The 17751-nt window shown below is 44.5% G+C and overlaps 1 protein-coding gene across 1 annotated transcript in view; it reads right to left on the bottom strand.

The window, feature by feature from the left end:
- Positions 1-17751, bottom strand: part of LOC144168734 (dual oxidase maturation factor 1-like) — a 408321-nt gene that overhangs the window by 109756 nt on the left and 280814 nt on the right. The window contains exon 2 of the mRNA XM_077697681.1: positions 9060-9117. Coding sequence (XP_077553807.1) covers positions 9060-9117 — 58 coding nt within the window. The remainder of the gene's footprint in view (positions 1-9059; positions 9118-17751) is intronic.

Genomic DNA, 17751 nt, shown 5'->3' with positions numbered 1-17751 from the left:
ACTCCATAAATGTTTTCTTAACCGTCTCAACTAAAAGGTTCACAATAGGAAGATATGTTGACATTTTTTCACTCTCCTGAAAAAATGTCAAAATATCTTCCGAGTTACGGACACAATATACAGTTGTTCACTTTAAGACTACTGAGATGTTTCTGCAAAAACCTAGAAAAGACTCCTTGGCACGAACCTTTTTTCAGTCACAATCGCTCAAAGGGAATGGCTTCCTTGTGGGTCTTAGCTGAGAAGAAGATAGACAGGCTATCTTTCTTTGCAGCGGAAACATTCTTTCGAACGCCATTAATATTACGCCGCTCACACTGGTTCCGGTCAGAGAGGCAATTGAAGAGTTTGGGCCTTCCAGAACCAGGCGGGGATAACTGTAGGGAACGTTTTAGAATTGCTGTCATGTTATCTTTCTGCAACATTTGTCACGTTTAATAATAAATCTTTTATCCAGAAACAAAGCGTCTGCATCGGGTCGTGTATTGCACCAGTTTTAAGTAATTTGTTTTTAGCAAAGTGTGAAAGGAGCATTGAGACGCATATTGACACGGCTAAGAGAGCAAAGATATTTAGATATGTCGCTGATTACATGGTTATTACTAGGTCGGTGAAGCCAGAAGAAGTAAACCTTTTAGTCGAGATGGTTAAGAAAACATTTATGGAGTGTTCGGACGGCTTGAAATTCACTCGTGAATTACCAAATGATGGGCCCTTGCAGTTCCTTGATGTGTGTTTTAATTTCAGTGGAACACACGTGTGTTGGGCGTATAGGCGGCGGTCAAAAAAGCAATTTTGGATTATCGTTCAGCGCATTGGAAGATAGTGAAAAGGGGTATTGGCGTTAGCTGTCTTCTCGGTGCCCTCGAGAAGTCTTGTCAGCACCAAGTCGCCGATAGTGTTCAGCACCAAGTTGCACGTTTGAAAGATGCCAGGTTCCCTCGGGAAGTATTAGTATGAGTGGTTGAAAGCCTATTGCGTGACTTCCAGTCAGGGGCACGACGTCAAGGGCGAGATGAACCTCGCAGAGAAAGGAGGCCTGTGGTCGTTCCTACGTGCACAATTTCTCCCACCGCCTTAAAAAGGTGGCGGGTAAATGTGGTGCCGACGTTGTGTTCTCCGCCCCAGAAAAACTAGCACGAATGTGCTCTGCTGTGAAGAAGGGCGAGAAAAAGGGCAACCGCTGTGCTAAGAGGCATGCCACGCAGTTTGTTGGCTGCAAACAAGGTGTTGTATACGAAGTGCCTCTATCTTGTGGAAAATGCTATATTGGGCAGACTGGTAGGTGCACTAATACAGTCTCTGGGAGCACCGTACAGCTGTTCAAGCGCTCGCTGCGGTTCCACTTAGCTGACCATTGCCGCCGCTGTCGCTGCCGGTGCGTTCCACATTGTGTTCCAATTTACGAGAAGACACTAATATTGGGCTGTTTTAAGGACGAGGCCAGCCGTGAATTGCTCGAAGCGTGGCGCATCATGAAAACCGGTGAAAAGTGTGTAAGCACGGCATCTATTAGTTTGTCAAATAAAGAAATAGATTACCTGGATGCTAACTTACCACGTGCGTAACAAAATGCATCACTTGACCTTGTCATTTTTCTTTGTGCTTTCAGCATGTTCACGCATGCGCCCTTCCTGTATATGTTTTGATGTGTGTAGTAAAAATTTCAGTTGATGTCTAGCGCTAGACCTGTGTGGTCTCTACTTTTGTCCTGTCTTTACCGCGCTACGTAACCATGTTTCACAGTTCGACCAACTTGTCCACATTTACGCGTTTGGAACCATTTGGTGTAGATAGCAAACTCCTGCCAGGGGAACTCTTCAAATATAGCCCTCACCATAGCATCAGCAACATCAAAGGATCCCTTGGAATCCCCGCACTGATACTCCGCCGCAAGATCGCTCGACTTTGCCTCTTCCATTCGCTTTTCCTTATTTTCCCAGACCCCCCAACCCCCACCCCCCCCATCCCGTTCGTCACGGCGCCTTTTTAACTGCCACAGCCTTCAGCGCTTACATGGCACCACTAATTCATGTAACAAATCTTTCTTACCATAAAGGGTTAACAGCGCAATTCTTACCAGCTGCAATTGAGGCTTGGAATGGCCTACCCGATGCAATTGTAAATTAGCGCGATTCACAGAACTCCCGGCAGCAATTAACCAATTTTTCCGCACTTAACCAGACTTATTCTCTTTTCTTCTTTGTGCAATCGCCTAAAGAAACAACAATATGTACCTAATTCACTGCAATGCTTATCGTCAAACTTTCTTTGCATAGCAATTACCGCTTAACAAGTGGAAATATGCCCTTTGTAGGTTTATGTGTCAGTACTGCCTAAAATGTAAAAATGTGCTTTTTGTCCTTCTATGTGTCAATCATCTGTGTTTTATAACCATGTTTTATGAACTTCCTTGCTGGTGTTGCCCCCTCCCCCCTTATGTAATACCCCGAAAGGTACTTTAAGGGAAAAATAAATGATGGTGGTGATGATGATAATGATAGGTTCATTTTATCGCCCCGTGGAGCCAGCACGGAAAATATCAGAGTTTTAGGTTCTGTCTAGTCTTCCCTCCCTGATGACGGCATCATCCCTGCTAGTAGAACCTAAAATGGGTCGAAAACGGAGCCAAAAAAGCTGAGAACACATTTGGCGGCATAAGAGGCAGATATGGCCTTCAGCAGTATGTTTCCACGGCTGGACGAGGTGATAATGTACTAGATTTGATATTTTGGAATGACCCAGCTAGTGTTCTCGAAGTATGCACTTTACCACAGTGACCACAAGGTATTTCTGGCTAACTTTTCACTGACAAGGGTAGCTCCACCTAATCCGATGCAAATAAAGTACGCCCGTACAACCATGCTTTAAAATTTTAGTGAAATAATAAACCAACTGGAGCTCCAGTATGACACTTACTGTGACAATCAGCTAATGCTGAATCCCTTTGGGAAAGCTTCAAAAAGGGCGCTCACTGAACTAAAAATTCCCATCCAGCATGTAGTGGATAAAATGGAACCTGGAAAGCCCCGGGTGTCACCCCATGTCAAGAAATTAATCAAATAAAAAGGCCTCTTTTATATTGAAAATACAAAAAAGCCCCACTGAAAGCACCGAGGATCAACTGCGCAGCATGAATTCATTACACCATGTCGAAGTAACCAAAGCCAAATAAAACAATTTTTCCAGGCCGACCAACGCTATACCCTCCAACCCAAAAGCTTTCCGGAGCTACCTCTGAAAACCCGAAAGGAAACAATCGGTATCCCGAACGTCGTAAGTAACTGTACGGATATAACAAAACACTCCTCCAAAGAAAACCACTTCAACAACTGTTTCAAAAACAATCTCTGTGAAGCAACGCCGGCACTACGTGCTCCCCGTATACCTGGATAGCTTAGAAAGTACAATGCTTCCCATTAGAATATCCGTGAAAAAGAACACGAAAAAAGCTTAAAGCCTAAACGAATCTAAGGCCACTGGTACGTATTTACTATTCCCGAAAGTGCTAAAAACCTGCTCATCCTTTGCGTCATCTTTATATCGTATTCCGCAAGTACCTTGAATCCGGACGGCTCCCGCAGGACTGGAAAATTACATATGTCGTGCCAGTTCCTAAAATGGACCAAAATAAAATGTGGAGAACAACATGCCGATCTTGCTCTACTGTATCTGTTGCGAAATATTTGAAGACATCCTTTTCAGCAACTGTAAGGTTTCCAGGTGCTAGCGACACTGAACTTGTCGGGCGCGCGGAGAGTGCGGTCCCGCAACTGGGCGTTAATGACTTTATTGCAGTCAGCTTGTAAGTGCTGGTGCGAGTGTGAGAAAACGTCAGTCCGGCGGCTGGCGCGGCTCTTCGGGAACGCGGTGGCAGTTGCCTCCGCGGCCACCTGCGTGGGTGTTTAGCGGAATGGGCGGTTGTAAACCATTCGGTGCGCCGCGCTGCCGGAGACGAGGAAGCTTGGAGGGTTCAACTGTGGATGGACAGTGGCCGCTTTATGGCGATAGTTATCCCTATCTTGTCCTGCCATCGCGCGGAGTGAGGGCGTGCGAGGGTGTTTGTTTCGCGGCCCGGGCTGGATGCGGATGATACGCCGGCGGGGGCCGCCGTATCCTGTGTTCCCTACGCGTTGCTTCTGGCGCATGGTCCAATTAATGGGGCATCGCCTGTCAGCGGCGGACTATCTTCGATGCCCGCCGCCTCTCGTTAAGATGGACGGCTATGGGTCCCAGCTGGCTTGAAGGGGCTGTCCGGTATTGGACGAGAAGCGTGGGAACAGGCGACGCGGGCCGCGTTGGTAGAAGCTTGTCCATGGCGCTTGCACGTGTTCCCTCGTTGGCCTGTGTATCAGGAGTGGAGGCTAATGGACCCATTAAAACCACGAGACATGAGGTCTTGAGGTCGCATCCTCGAGGTTTATTGTGCTACGCACGGCCGGCGTATTGCCGGGCTAGCCAGGTTCGGCTAGGGAGGGTCTCATTACCTGGGTAGTCTTAGGCCAGGGTTCGTCGCTGATTGGGGTGTCGCGGCAACAAAGTTGTAGCTCAGACTCTCACTTTATTTTTTACTTCATAACTCTATCTTTCAGTCTGCAAATATTCTGTATATGTCTTCTGCTTAAATATACAGTTGTAAAAACCCTCACCAACGGTCGTCGTCGTGTCAACAGTGCCGCACCATCAAGCACCAGCAGATCAACGTGGAAGCATCAGAAACATCGAGCCAAACCTTTACTGCAACATTACAAAGAACCTAAAAAGTTGATTTTATATCCTAATCTATATTAATTTCGCCAGGGGCTCTTCTGTGGAACCGACATAATGGAATTATTACGCATCATTTTTACTGCAGCTATCTTTATTCATTCCCCTAAGGAATTTGACAGCTGTTCACACACAATACTGACGCAAAAATTTAGAGCCTTAGATATTGATAATAATGTTTGAATTTGAGTTGAGTAGACTCGGAATAGAAAACAATGTGTTGTCGTAGGAGGCGAAATATGGGGAACTGAAGACGTGACGTCCGGAGTACCGCAAGCATCGGTTCTGAGGCCACTATCATTCTTGGTTGATATTAATCACATTTCAACTACATTTGCCTCCTGCATCAGGCTTTTCGCAGGAAGTTGCGTCATCTACCGCACAGTGAGCGAGTAAAATGATGTGTCCACCCTGCAAGGGGATTTTAACATCATGAACTCTTGGTGCCACACCTGGCAACTGGGATGGAAAACAACGAAGTGTTACTGCGTCTTCTTTAGTAGAATATAAAAAATTGTCGATTTTTCCTACCATCCTGGACGTAAAGCTCTAAAAGAAGTATCTGATTTGAAATATCTATCGTGGCGTCACACTCAATGTGCACCTGATTTTCAACTAGCACATTGACAATACCGCAAATAAAGCAGTAAACGTATTTAATTTATTCAATTGGACCCTACATACTGCTCCTTCACCTGGGATAAAAGGCCGCGTATTTTTACCGGTTAGACCCATTCTAGAATATGTTTAGCATGTGTAGCATGGTGCTCTAATCAGGAATATTTAACAGACAAAATTAAAGCAATACCGAATCATGATTGATGATTGATGTTCAAGGATTATACTGGGGGGTAAACATCGCACAAATAAAAGCATCAATGGGCGTGCAACCTTTTAGAGAACTGTTTAGGAAGCATAGATGGCAACTTCTACATTGTATACCTAAAAACTTTACAGGAATTACAAAAGACAAAATATTTGCGCCCACCCTATTACGTATCGTAAAGACGGACTCATAGTAACCAAATACGAAAGATAAAGTACAGGGCCAACTGCACAAAGTTTTCTTTTTTCCCATTTACCACACCTCGGTGGAACTGCAGGGACATAACACCTCGCCCATCACAGTAGCCCCGACACCTTGAAATCCGTGCAGTAGCGGCTTTCCTAGAAGCGGCTGCCAGACTGAGGCATGGCAATGGCCGACAAGAAAAGTAGAGAACTTCACTCTGATCAAGCTTGTTTCGCGCAGGTCGTTGAAATTTTTATTATCGTGTAGCTCCCCAGCGAATTTGTTTCTTAGAACAGGGAGCAAGTGGGCCGGTTGGCGCATGTTAAAAATTTGTCTTCTACTCTACGTCCTGTCTTTTGCGCGCTGTTTGTCGCATTTTTAAGAATTTGTGACCAGCAACGGGTCACTGGCGTATCAGCGAGCAAGGACGCTCTTTGTTCGGTAGGAACGAGGTACCGACAGAGGGAGTACAAACAAGCACTTTGCGTTCCTTTCGTTTATTTATTGGCGGTGGTTTCAATATTGACATGAATGCGAAGTCGCCGCGAAGTTCTCGGTTGTGAATGTCGTACAGATACCTACCCGCATAACCCCTACTAGCGCAACAATTCTGGATTTACTGATAACCAATAGTTCAGCTCATTCCCTGTCTGGTGGCGTTATAAGCAGTGTGCTCAGTGACCACCTACCTGTGTTTTTAAGGTGCACCCCCAATCATGAATATAAACATTTCAACAAAGAGAAGACGTTTAAGAATCGATGTATCACTTCACAGACTAGATCTATTCCGAACCAAGGTTACGAACTTCAACTGGAAGTCAATTTATTCACTTACTACATGTCAATTTATTCACTATAAGTCAATTTATTCACTTACTTCACTTACTTACTACTACAGGCATTTGATACTTTTATGAATATCTTTGTGTGCCTTTCCAAAGATTCTTTTCCGTATCAAAAAGTAAAGCGGCCTAAGCAAGCACGGAAGCCATGGGTTACCTCCCGCATACTTAAAATGACCTCAATGAAAAACAGGCATTATCAAACATTCTTACGGGATCGGGACCCTACAACCTTCTCTGTTTTCAAATCTTTTCGAAAAAGTTGAACTCTTGTTTAATGAAGGCGAAAAAGAACCACTATTTTAATATATTTGAAGGTACAACTGACTCAAGCAAAGTCTGGCGTCAACTAAATGAACTCTTACACCGTCAAAATCCAATAGTCTGGACACCCTACTGATTGACGGAAATACATATTCCGGAAATGATCTTGCAGATAAATTTAATAATTATTTTTCAACGCTTATTGATAGTACCCATGATTCTAGTGCGTTGCAATATTTGAATGAACATTTAAGTAACAGTATATTTTTATCACCCTCTGATTAGGCCGAAGTACTGTCAGTATATAGAGATTTAAAAAAATAGCAACAGTGATGACGCTTTCAACCTTAAGATCAAACCCATTAAGTATGTATTAGATATAATATGTCCCATCTTAACTCATATTTAAAAATTATCCTTGGCTTCTGGTGTCTTTTCGAGGGAAATAGAAAAGGCGAAAGTCATTGTTCTTCGCAAAGGCGGTGCTAATGATGTTATAAATAATTATAGGCCTCTGTCTATTCTTCCGTTGTTTTCTAAAGGTCTCGAAAAATTATTATTCCGGTGCCTTTCCAATTTCTTTGATAAATACAATGTAATAGCGTCTAAGCAATTTGGTTTCAGGCCTAGAGCCTCCACAGAGTTGGCATTAATTCTTCAAAAGGAAATAATTATCAGTAATAAACAACGTAAAAATATTACGTTTGGCATATTTGTTGACTTCTCGAAAGCTTTTGAAAGGATTAATAATTCCACTCTCCTTCAGAAACTGTCTGTATATGGTATTAGGAATGAACCCCTTGAAATGTTTAGCAGCTATTTAAATAATCGCCTCCAGTATCATCGATCAGGTTATTCTACTATAAAACACGGGGTTCCTCAGGGAACCCCGTGTGTTGCTTTTTATATATATATATATATATATATATATATATATATATATATATATATATATATATATATATATATATATATATATATATATATATATATATATAAATGATTTAGTTCAAATAGATAACGAAGTTCAGTATGTCATATGACACCAGCTCATTTCTTTCGGGTACTGATGCTAACCTTTTAGTAAATTACACGGCAATATTTTTTTAGAGCTAAACACGTAAAGTACAACATGGTTGATCACGTCAAACTTGGGAACCATGTAATTGAAATAGCTAACGTTGTTAAAAGCTTAGGGGTACGGTTCAACAAATTTATGCTCTGGGACAGCCATTTTGCGCAAATCCAGAGACGACTTCCGCGTGTAGTAGGTATTCTTCGTAAGGTGCAATGAATGCTGCCAACAGAAGCTAAACTTTTTATTTACCATGCACTATTTCAGTCCCATCTCAACTACTGTGATTTAGTTTGTGGGAACACAACTGCCAGAAATATGCACAAACTTTTAGTATTACAAAAGCGGGAAATTCCTCATGTTCCGCCTTTATCATCTTCCAGTCCCTTGTTTTCTAAATACCACGTTATTAACGTCAATAATCTTTACGACTTTCGCCTTCTCCAACTATACAAAACTCAGATGCAAAGCAATGTTACTTTACTGTCTGACAGCGCTAGCTTTCACGAGAACTTAATTTCCCATTACGCACGACACCATGAACACTGGCACATAAAACCTGCGCGCACTAATTACGGTCTCCAGACTCTACCGTACACTTTGCCTTTAGCGCTAAACAAATATGATTTTGACGATTTATCCATTCGCTCTACGTCTTACGGTACCCTCCGGAAAATGTTTGTATGTTTTTACAATACAGCATGAATACCCCCACTTGACGTAATTGGTTTAAACAAATATTTTATTGCGCTTGCATTTTCTTTTCTTTTTTGTTGTAGTTTGCTTGCTTCTTGTTTGCTTGCATTTTGTATTTTGTATTTTTTCCCCGCCTCTTCTCTGCTGATTGTGTCGTGGGGGGTGGGCGCTTCGTCAAGCCGCGAGTACAGCGGCTTTTTTCCCCGCCTTCTCAGCCATTGTACTTGACTGGAATAAAGAACGTCCACTTCAACTTCAACTTCTATCTCGCCCTCGTTCCTTGTACACTTCCTAACTATGCAACATGTACCAACTGGCCCAGCTTTCGCTGTAGCTTCGCTGTTTGTTCGTCCTGAGCCTACCGCTATTAGGTTTATAAAGAATAGCAGGTTTGTGTACTCACTTAGTATGACTGCCCCAACGAGAAGGCTTATAGTGACGCTGATGAACGTTGATAGCCGCTGCAAGAGAAGAAAACACGATAATGAGACCAAAATACCGTTCAGCAGAAACAAGACAGCAAAGCGTTTGCGGAATAAAAGAAACAATTTGTTTCTACCATTTTGCCGACCTCATGTTTGACACAGTTATCTGTGAGGCATAATCGAATTATTTGACCGTTTAACGGTTTCTCTTGAAAAAAAAAAAAAAAAAACTTAAAACTATCGCAGAAATTTAAACACTCCATATGACTGGGAAGCCTTCAGCGCCATTTTGCTGAACTTGTCTGCTCAATATGATCTCCCCTTTCGCTTTGCTTCTTTGTGTGCTTGTTCCCGCTAATAGCCGCGTTCGCATCCCCAAGCAAAGGAGTTGTTTATTCGAAACGTGCCTTATACTACCCTGACTGCTACTTCTCCCACTATTATGTTCCAGTTACTCGTGCATGCCTACGTGTTTATTATTAGTTTATTAGTTTCTCTCGTCCACCCAGCTAGACACCGAGTGGTTGTGGTGTCTTGGTCCTACGCTTGTCCGCCACTCGGAAGCCGAAGGTGCAATCGCCAGAACGAAATGCACTGAATTTTATTCGTACCGGAATAACTTTAATTGGCTAATGGGTGGTGTCCAGAAATATCCCGCTTCACTGCAAGCATTCTTGAATTTGTTTTTCGCTCTTTAAACCGTCTTCCATAATGTGTGAGACATTTTGTGGGCGATCTCTTGGCCACGAGAGCGCATTTTTGTCCGTACGAGTAAAACATTCTTCCGCATCAATAATCACTGTGGGAAGAGCGACAGATGTACTACGCATGGTTGCTCGGATGACGGAGTTGTGCCTCGCCCCGAACACTTTGACATTTTCTGCAACCTTCTGCGAATGAAGATTGTTCCTCCAAGAAATGTGTCAAACTGCGCGCACGCGAATCTCTAGCGCTACGGAACGACTCGTTCTTCGAAGAGAAACCAATGCACACACACACCGGGGCCTCACGCTTTTGCATCAAATTCTGGAGGCGAGCTCCCTCGCTTCCCTCGTGTAGTGGTAACGTGGTGAACGAGCGGCGAGCAGGAGTGCTACATGACATGTGTTCCGGACGACAAAGAGCCGAGAGCACAATTTAACTGTTTAATACTTGGTGATACGAGAGTAGTGGTAGTACATGAGTAGCAACGCGCAGGCGAGCTCACAAGACTTGGGCTCAGCAACGCTCGTCACGGGAGCCCGAATGGTTCTTTTCTGCGTTGCTGAAATGGCAAAATTTATAGCCGCAGTCACAACCACCAAAATCCCTTTGCGCATGGCGCTACCAAAGTATTCGCTCCTAAGAACACCTTCACAGATGTTGTGATAGCCGGTGAGGGAGACAACGGGTCTTCCAAGCGTCGTCCCCAGGGTCTTCCCTGGGGCTCTCCGAAGGCACGAACACAAAACATCCTCTCATCTCCACCCCATCCTCTCCTTATTTTATTCCTATTTTTATTAATTTATCCAAATTCCGAGTCTTCTCGAGTCCCAAGAATGGGTAGATGCAAAACGCAAAAAAAAAAAAAACGCGCTCACCGAGAAACCATGTTCCCCCTGAGCATATAGAACACCTCAAACAAACATGAATAAAAAATATAATGACAACCCTGTCGATGTCGGCAGTAATTCGTTTCCACTTGATAATAATACCTAACCAATTAATCTCAACAGGCGAAAAACAATGGCCGCTTATCTGGTCACTTTGCTACAAATGTCGAGGAAAGACGATAGTGCTGTTGCTGCCCCAGTCACATTACTGCCTCTCTTCACTTACCCGCCCACCTCACGAGCTCTTCCCCTCCAGTTTCACTCCAGCCATGATAAATTCAGTACAGGTTTGCTCACCTCAGTTCGATTTTTCTGCGTCCTACTGCTGGCGCCATCTACTGGAAGCATTTGTCACTGTGGAACTTGGAACGCTGCCACAAGGGGCGCGGTGAGCGCTTTTTCTAATTTGAGGTCAAGACATTTATTTAAAGGCGTATGTTTTATTTGCTATCGCAGAAATGAAGCATCCATGCATTTTAAATCAAAGGAGTAATGCTAATGTCAGTTATGTATGGATGTCTTGTCTCAAGTATGCTTAATGTTTTCTTTTTGCTCAGCAATGTCCGAAAGTACGATAGCTGGTACCAAATTTAGCCGTTTGAAAGTGTTTCGCCTATATAAACATCTCGTTCCAGAATCATTTCAAGTTTTTGTCGTGCGCATGAATTATGACACAGACAGTCTGACGGACAGACATACAGACAGACCAAAATATTTGCCTTGAAGTAGGTAAAGAAAGGCTATCGTCTTTAACATCGTCCCAGCCCAACATAATTCCAAGCTTTCTTCCAAGAGAACGCGGCAGTGGCATGCGCAGGCGAGGGTGTACGGGGGCGCCGTGGGTTTGCGGGAACGTTGGGGACGAGGGGAACAGACGAGGCCCCGAATACTTGTCGTCGTCGTGACTTCGCTGGTGCGAATGTCCTCGTCGAATTGTGGACTGATGCGACCCGTTCGAAATGAAGAAATTCCACTGCGTGCACTTGTAATCGGAGTATACCGCAATAGTAGTGCGTCCAGGAGGTGGGCTGTATTACCAGGAAATTAGTGAGCTGTCTTGCTCGTGCTGCGCCCAGACTCCGCCTTATTGATTCTATGGTTTAACACGCCGACGCGACGCGCCGTAGTGGAGGGCCCCGAATTAACTTTGACCACATGGGGATCTTCAACGTGCCCCGAAATCTCCAACACACGGGTGTTTTTGCTTTTTCGCCTTCATCAGAAAAGCGGCCGCCGCGGCCTGGAATCGAACTCACGTCCTTGTGCTCGCAGCACAACGTCATAACCACCGATCCACCGAGGCGGGTCAGACTCAGCCTTAGAGCTATTAATATTTATCAGGTAGCCCAGGAGTCGCCGCATTTTGGACCCGTTAAATGTGGGAGAAATGGAGAGTCACTTATTTCTAGAAAGGCCGGTCGCAACGGCGGCTGCCACAGCCGTGAAGCGTGCGATGCCAAACAAGAACTGCCGATAAATATTTTACTGCCGATAGCGCGATGTACGGAGCTTAGTCTATTTTGACATCTGCTAGAAGTTATTGTTTTAATAGGGTTATATGTGAATTTTTAAAGTTCTTTTTTCCTTCATGTACTGCCTCTCCTTTTCCGCGAGGGACGAGGTGCCCTCTTGTTTGCAACGAAATGAGATGTGGCGTACGTCACTACAGTGTGAGCGGCCATCGTATTTACGCGTGTTGGTGATAGAACTCCATAGTTTGACGGGAATTGTTACTGGAAGCTTGCTCACCAAATTATCACGAATACAAGTTCGGTGGGGGCGTTCTTGGAAAAATTCGATACTCTTCCGCTTTGTGAAGAAGGATGCCCAGAGAAGCGGGACGCAGCCAACAGAACACGTTAGTCTTTAATTGGCGTTTGAGCGTACTTTCTAGCCCATTATCTGAATGAGACTTAGAAGCGCTAAAGTTGTATTCTGGCGTACATGGGATCCGCTTCCATCCCGTAGAAGAACACATGTTGACAGAAGGCAGAAATTCAACATGATTCACAACTTCACTGTGATCGACCTAAATGTAAAATTCAAATTAAACTCACCGTTATGCTAGAGTCGTCTTACCGGATCATTGTCATATTATTTGTTTCGCCATAGCGTCGATAAAACAAGATTTAGAGCCATTTTCTGTAACCATCCTTCCTCCGTAGACGTCTATGTATGGACAGTACATGGTAATTCTGACACGTTTACAGCTTCGCTGTCAACTAACTGATAAATCAAACCAGGAATCGTCATGGAGTCGTGCTAGCGGTCAATTTGAGTACTTTTTTAAAGAGACACCTGCACTAAACTGAGGTACAGAGCATTCAGCAGAAAACTAGGTTTTTCCGCATGATACCAAACTCTCTGCTGACGCAAGCCTGTCAGAGGACGCAAAAATGTTTAAAAAACTAGCCACAGATTGCTTTGCTGCATAAAAGTGTTATATTTTTATATACAGAAAAATAAGTGTTAATTCCAGTTAAAACGACATGGGACGAACAAGGAATATTATTAAAGGCTACAGTTCTATTTATGCCACGTGTATATTACAGAGCAAAGGCCCTATTCTCGACTTCATAAATTCGCAGTGAATTCGACATGTTTTTTTGCGCAAACGAAATGTAAGCAATCGGTATCGTGTGCACGTATAGCTATGATGACATGCAGTGCAATTTTACTCATAGTTTATAAAGCTCAAAACGAAGCTACAAAATATTGGCCATAAGAAATATAAAACCACTTGGCATGTCTTATAAAAATTCAGATGACAGCTGAGGATGGCAAAAACCATTTTAAGGTTAAAATTCGCAGGAACACCACAAAGAGTTCGAGCAACGTTCATCCGAAAGCGAACGACAGGCGCGTGTCAAGCTAAATAACACCACGTAATCACTTTTGCCGTGTCTGTTTATGTCAATCGCTTCAGCAACATAGAGTAGTTGAGCTCCGCGCTTCAATGCAAGTTTTGTAGCGTTATCACCTTCCCGGCCGTCACCATCGCCCGGCTACCGTTTGCTGCTTTGCTTAAAAAAAAGGGTCCATCTCCCCGCGAGGGGGACTCGAGTAAATGCGTCGCATAGGGGGTGGGTGAATTGCGTTAACGTTTAGTGTTTGGGGAGTTGGTGGTAGTGAATGCGTTGTATCAGCAGCTTCTTGACGTAGTTTGAATGAGTCAAGGATATAAGGTCGTTCGTAGCCTTCCATTCTGTGTCGGCTTTGTGGCGCAGTGGGTAGAGCACCATGTACCTTGCGTTCCGCCCGCAGGGTCGTGGGATCGAAACCAGGCGCCGGTAAGTATATTATTTTTTTATATAGTGTAGGGGTAGGGGTGCGGACCTGTTGTTGAGAGCGAGGAGGGTAGCGTGATGCGGGAGAGGAGGAGTGGGAGAGAGGGCGCACCTGGAACGGCTGTTGCGGACGCCGAGGCACGCCGACAACGCCGGGTGACATCGTGAGTTAAAGAAATGCTCTGCATTTAAAAGACGGCCGTGACCATCGGTTGTATGACACGGTAAGGACAGCGAAACGTTAGGGCTGATAACGGAAGAGCGTACTGATGCCGCCGATTTTATCATTCGTCGAGCTCGAACTCAATCAACGCAATAGCGAATAAAACAGTCAATCGTCTTTGTTATTTTTCTCCTGAATTCGACCATGTGACCCACCAGTTTACTAGGGGGACTTTGGGCAAATGCTATGCCTTGGGTTCTTTGTAATAGAGAAGCAAGTACTTCCCTCTTAAGTTGCTGCTTGTGCTACGCCAAACAAGTAATCGTTTTTTTATTGCCACACATAAAAAGAATACACGGGACGTTATTTTTATGCTCCCTTATCGCTAACTTGAAAAAAGTAAAACGATTGTTTCTTTCGCCAAAAAACAAATTTAAACTGCGCGTCGCGCGACACTGTGCCTGCTGCAAATTCACGGGTTTGCACAGCGCAGAAGGTCGGTGAAAGTTTTTGCCGCATTCCACGGTGACAGCAGCCGCAATTTGCAAGCTGTTACGTAATATCACGTCACTTTACGCAAGGTGAAGTTGCCAATGTGTGACGTAAACGCTCCCGCCAACTGTTTATATTACGTCACGCCGTCTCAACCAATCACAGAGAGGGCGTGACTTACAAGTTATATTGTTTTTGAATAGCAATGACAGGCCTTCATTGTCATGTCTGCTGCATTTCGTCTAGTTTTTTTATTGACAGCTATGACTTATGACTTCATTAGAGAAGCTACAACTGGAGCCAGTAAACGTCATGAAACGTCAAAATGACTATAGCGCACACAGCAACTTCGTCAGCCGGAAGCACGTCATCAAAACTGAAGGCCACACATTTCAAAGTTCACGGTGAACGTAGGATGTCGACAATGGGTCCCTAATTAATAAAACCGTGAAAGACGAAGACAAAGTCAAGAGAATGACATGAAGAACGAAACTGCGAATTTTATTTTACTTCTGCCTCTGTTGGACTGCAGTTTACTCCTGAGATTCCTCAAAGCAACCGTCTACAGTACTTCATTCAAATCTCAGCGTCACAGATAGTCACAACTGCTAGAAATAAGAGGCAAGAATGAAACAACGACTTTTGCAATACGACAAGGCACATTGCTTGGTAAAAAGGCGCATCGTTACGAATCGCTCTGTACAGTTTAGGTCGGCGTAAACAGGCCGAAAGCAGGTTACCCTTCGTTCTTTATCAGTAGTTATGCGAATCACTTCTGCAGAAACCCAAGCGAGCATCTGACAAAAAGGAGCGGTACTGAAGGTAAAATTAGGATTCCGCTCGTCATGCGGCACATACACAGGGTCTCGCACAACATTACAAACGTAAAAATCTAAAAAGCCGGTGCAACGTTAGGGTGTTTTTCGCAGTGCCGTGTAAGATATCAACAGGATACTCATTCGAGAGTTTTATCTGACCGTTTTTGAGGGTCCGCTCCGCTCCGAAAGCAAGCGCAAGCACCACTGCGCAGGCGTGGCGTGCTTGGCCGCGAATGACATTGACTCTGGTATCGCCGAGCGGGCTCCCGATACCATAACGAACAGTCGAAAACGGTCAGCTAAACCTCTCTATTAACGTCTGGACGAAAAAAGAATGCGTGTAAAAAAACGACACCAAAAACCGTACACGAAGCGCGCTTCAGGCGTGGTTTACAAGATTCCTTCGAGCTGTGGAAAGGTGTATGCACATTGACAAAACCGGCATATGATTCAGCGGACCGGGCTAGCATACACTTTCTGTCAAAAACAAATTCGGAGGGCATCTGGCTATGTATTGCGAAACCGGCGTCTGTGTTCGGAAACTTGCAGATTCTTGGCGCGTTCTAAAGATCAATCAGAGGGAGAAATAATCGAAGCCTACAAGTTTAAAGACAATACGATTGCGTCAGCCCGCTTTCCATCAGCCTGCTACCCACATAAATAACATTTTATAGAGTCATATATTAAAAGGGCGTCGTAAGAATTTCCTTCTTCATCGGCGTGTATAGCTTTTAATTGTTGAAGTTTTGTAAACCTACACTCCGTTTTGTTCAGCGTGCTAATTTTTTCACCCTTGCTATGGCTGTAGTAGTTTATCTGATGTCCTGCTGACTCTGTTAGTCTTAGAAATGACGCGTGTTGATTTTAAGTGCTTTGTTTAGTCTCTAGGCTGAATGTGAAATCTGGTGCTTTCCGTTTTGTTAGCCGCGCTTTATCGATTTGATTCCTGTATTTGTTTGACATGTAATTTTGGTTCCGCTGAAACGGGGGGGTGCGGCTATTGACAGGCTTGCGAGTGGAACCGGTGGGAAGTATAAATCTTTTTTGTTGTCGTTTCATGCAAAGGTAATGTTGAAGCTGCGCTCTTCCTTTCCCCCTCTCGTCTTCAGCCTCTTTTTTTCGTGCGGTTTTATTCCTTACACTGTCATGGACCAACTAGCCAGCAGACAAGTCCTATGAAATCTATATAATAAGCGAGTGTGCTTACACGTATTTAAAATTCCGACCTTCCACACGTATATGCTGAAGCACGCGTACTTGCACTCTCACCCCCTCTTCACACCTGAATCTTGCTTTTACTGTCCTCAGCTGGGATGTTCGAGCGGACTTCTAACACAATCCCACTTCTGGTGGCAGCTTTTAGAAAACAAAAATATAAAGCTTGAAAAGCGGCGTAAAGCCCCGGAGAAATATTCGCTCTAAAACGCGAACATTACAGGTGAAGAATTTTTTCTCACTTTTCACTTCGTATTAAAAGGGTTACCAGCTCACGCAGACGAGGGCACAAATGCAAGAAACGATAGGACAAAGCACTTACTTTTACTTCAACTGCGCTTCAATTGCGGCGATTACATTTAGGCTTATCTGAATGCCGGGACAAATACGTAGTTACGGATTAATATCCGTGAGGGCACATTTTCGCTTTTTTGCACATCGGAAAAGTAACTGCAGCAAGATTTGTTGACGGGCTAGTTTGTCTGATACTTGGAACGCCATGATCATAGGATTGCGCGAAACGACGACACAAAGAGGAGACAACAGGATGAGCACAAATAAGTTGCTAGTTGCGCTCGTCCTGTTGTCTCCTCTTTGTGTCGTCGTTCCGCGCAATCCTCACGGCATTTTAAGAAAAGTAAGTGCCCTGATTTTTGACCTCTATCCAACCTCACTTCCCGCCCCGGCCTCACTCAGCTCATCGGCTGGGGTTCATGTGAAAAGCATCGACATCATTCACTCAGCTCGTTAACTTCACCTCAATCTGCCTTCGCGTGGTGGGGACCTCACGAAATGCAAACCTCTCGACTGTTAACCACTTCTGCACGCGACGGATGTGCGTTCGCAGCAGATGACCTGCGAGAAGAAGCCGTGGCATAGCAGACAAACCGACTGCACCATCCTGGTTGCAGGGCCCCTTGAGGCATCGTTTGCAAGTGTGGGAAAATTCATGGCTGGTGCCCTCTACGCCACGCTGCGTGCCTCGTTGTAACCGTCACTGGTTGCCCGGGTGGGCGGATAAGCAAGCAGGATAGGAGCTAGCGCGATGTCTGTCCACAGCCTGGCCCCAAAAGCCAAACAAGCGCCTCCGGTGCGATGCGGAC

This window comes from Haemaphysalis longicornis, unplaced genomic scaffold (genome assembly GCF_048455015.1).
Source record: "Haemaphysalis longicornis isolate Haplotype H1 unplaced genomic scaffold, Haemaphysalis longicornis Haplotype H1 scaffold_2, whole genome shotgun sequence".
NCBI lineage: Eukaryota > Metazoa > Arthropoda > Arachnida > Ixodida > Ixodidae > Haemaphysalis > Haemaphysalis longicornis.
This window is presented reverse-complemented; position numbering and strand designations above follow the sequence as displayed.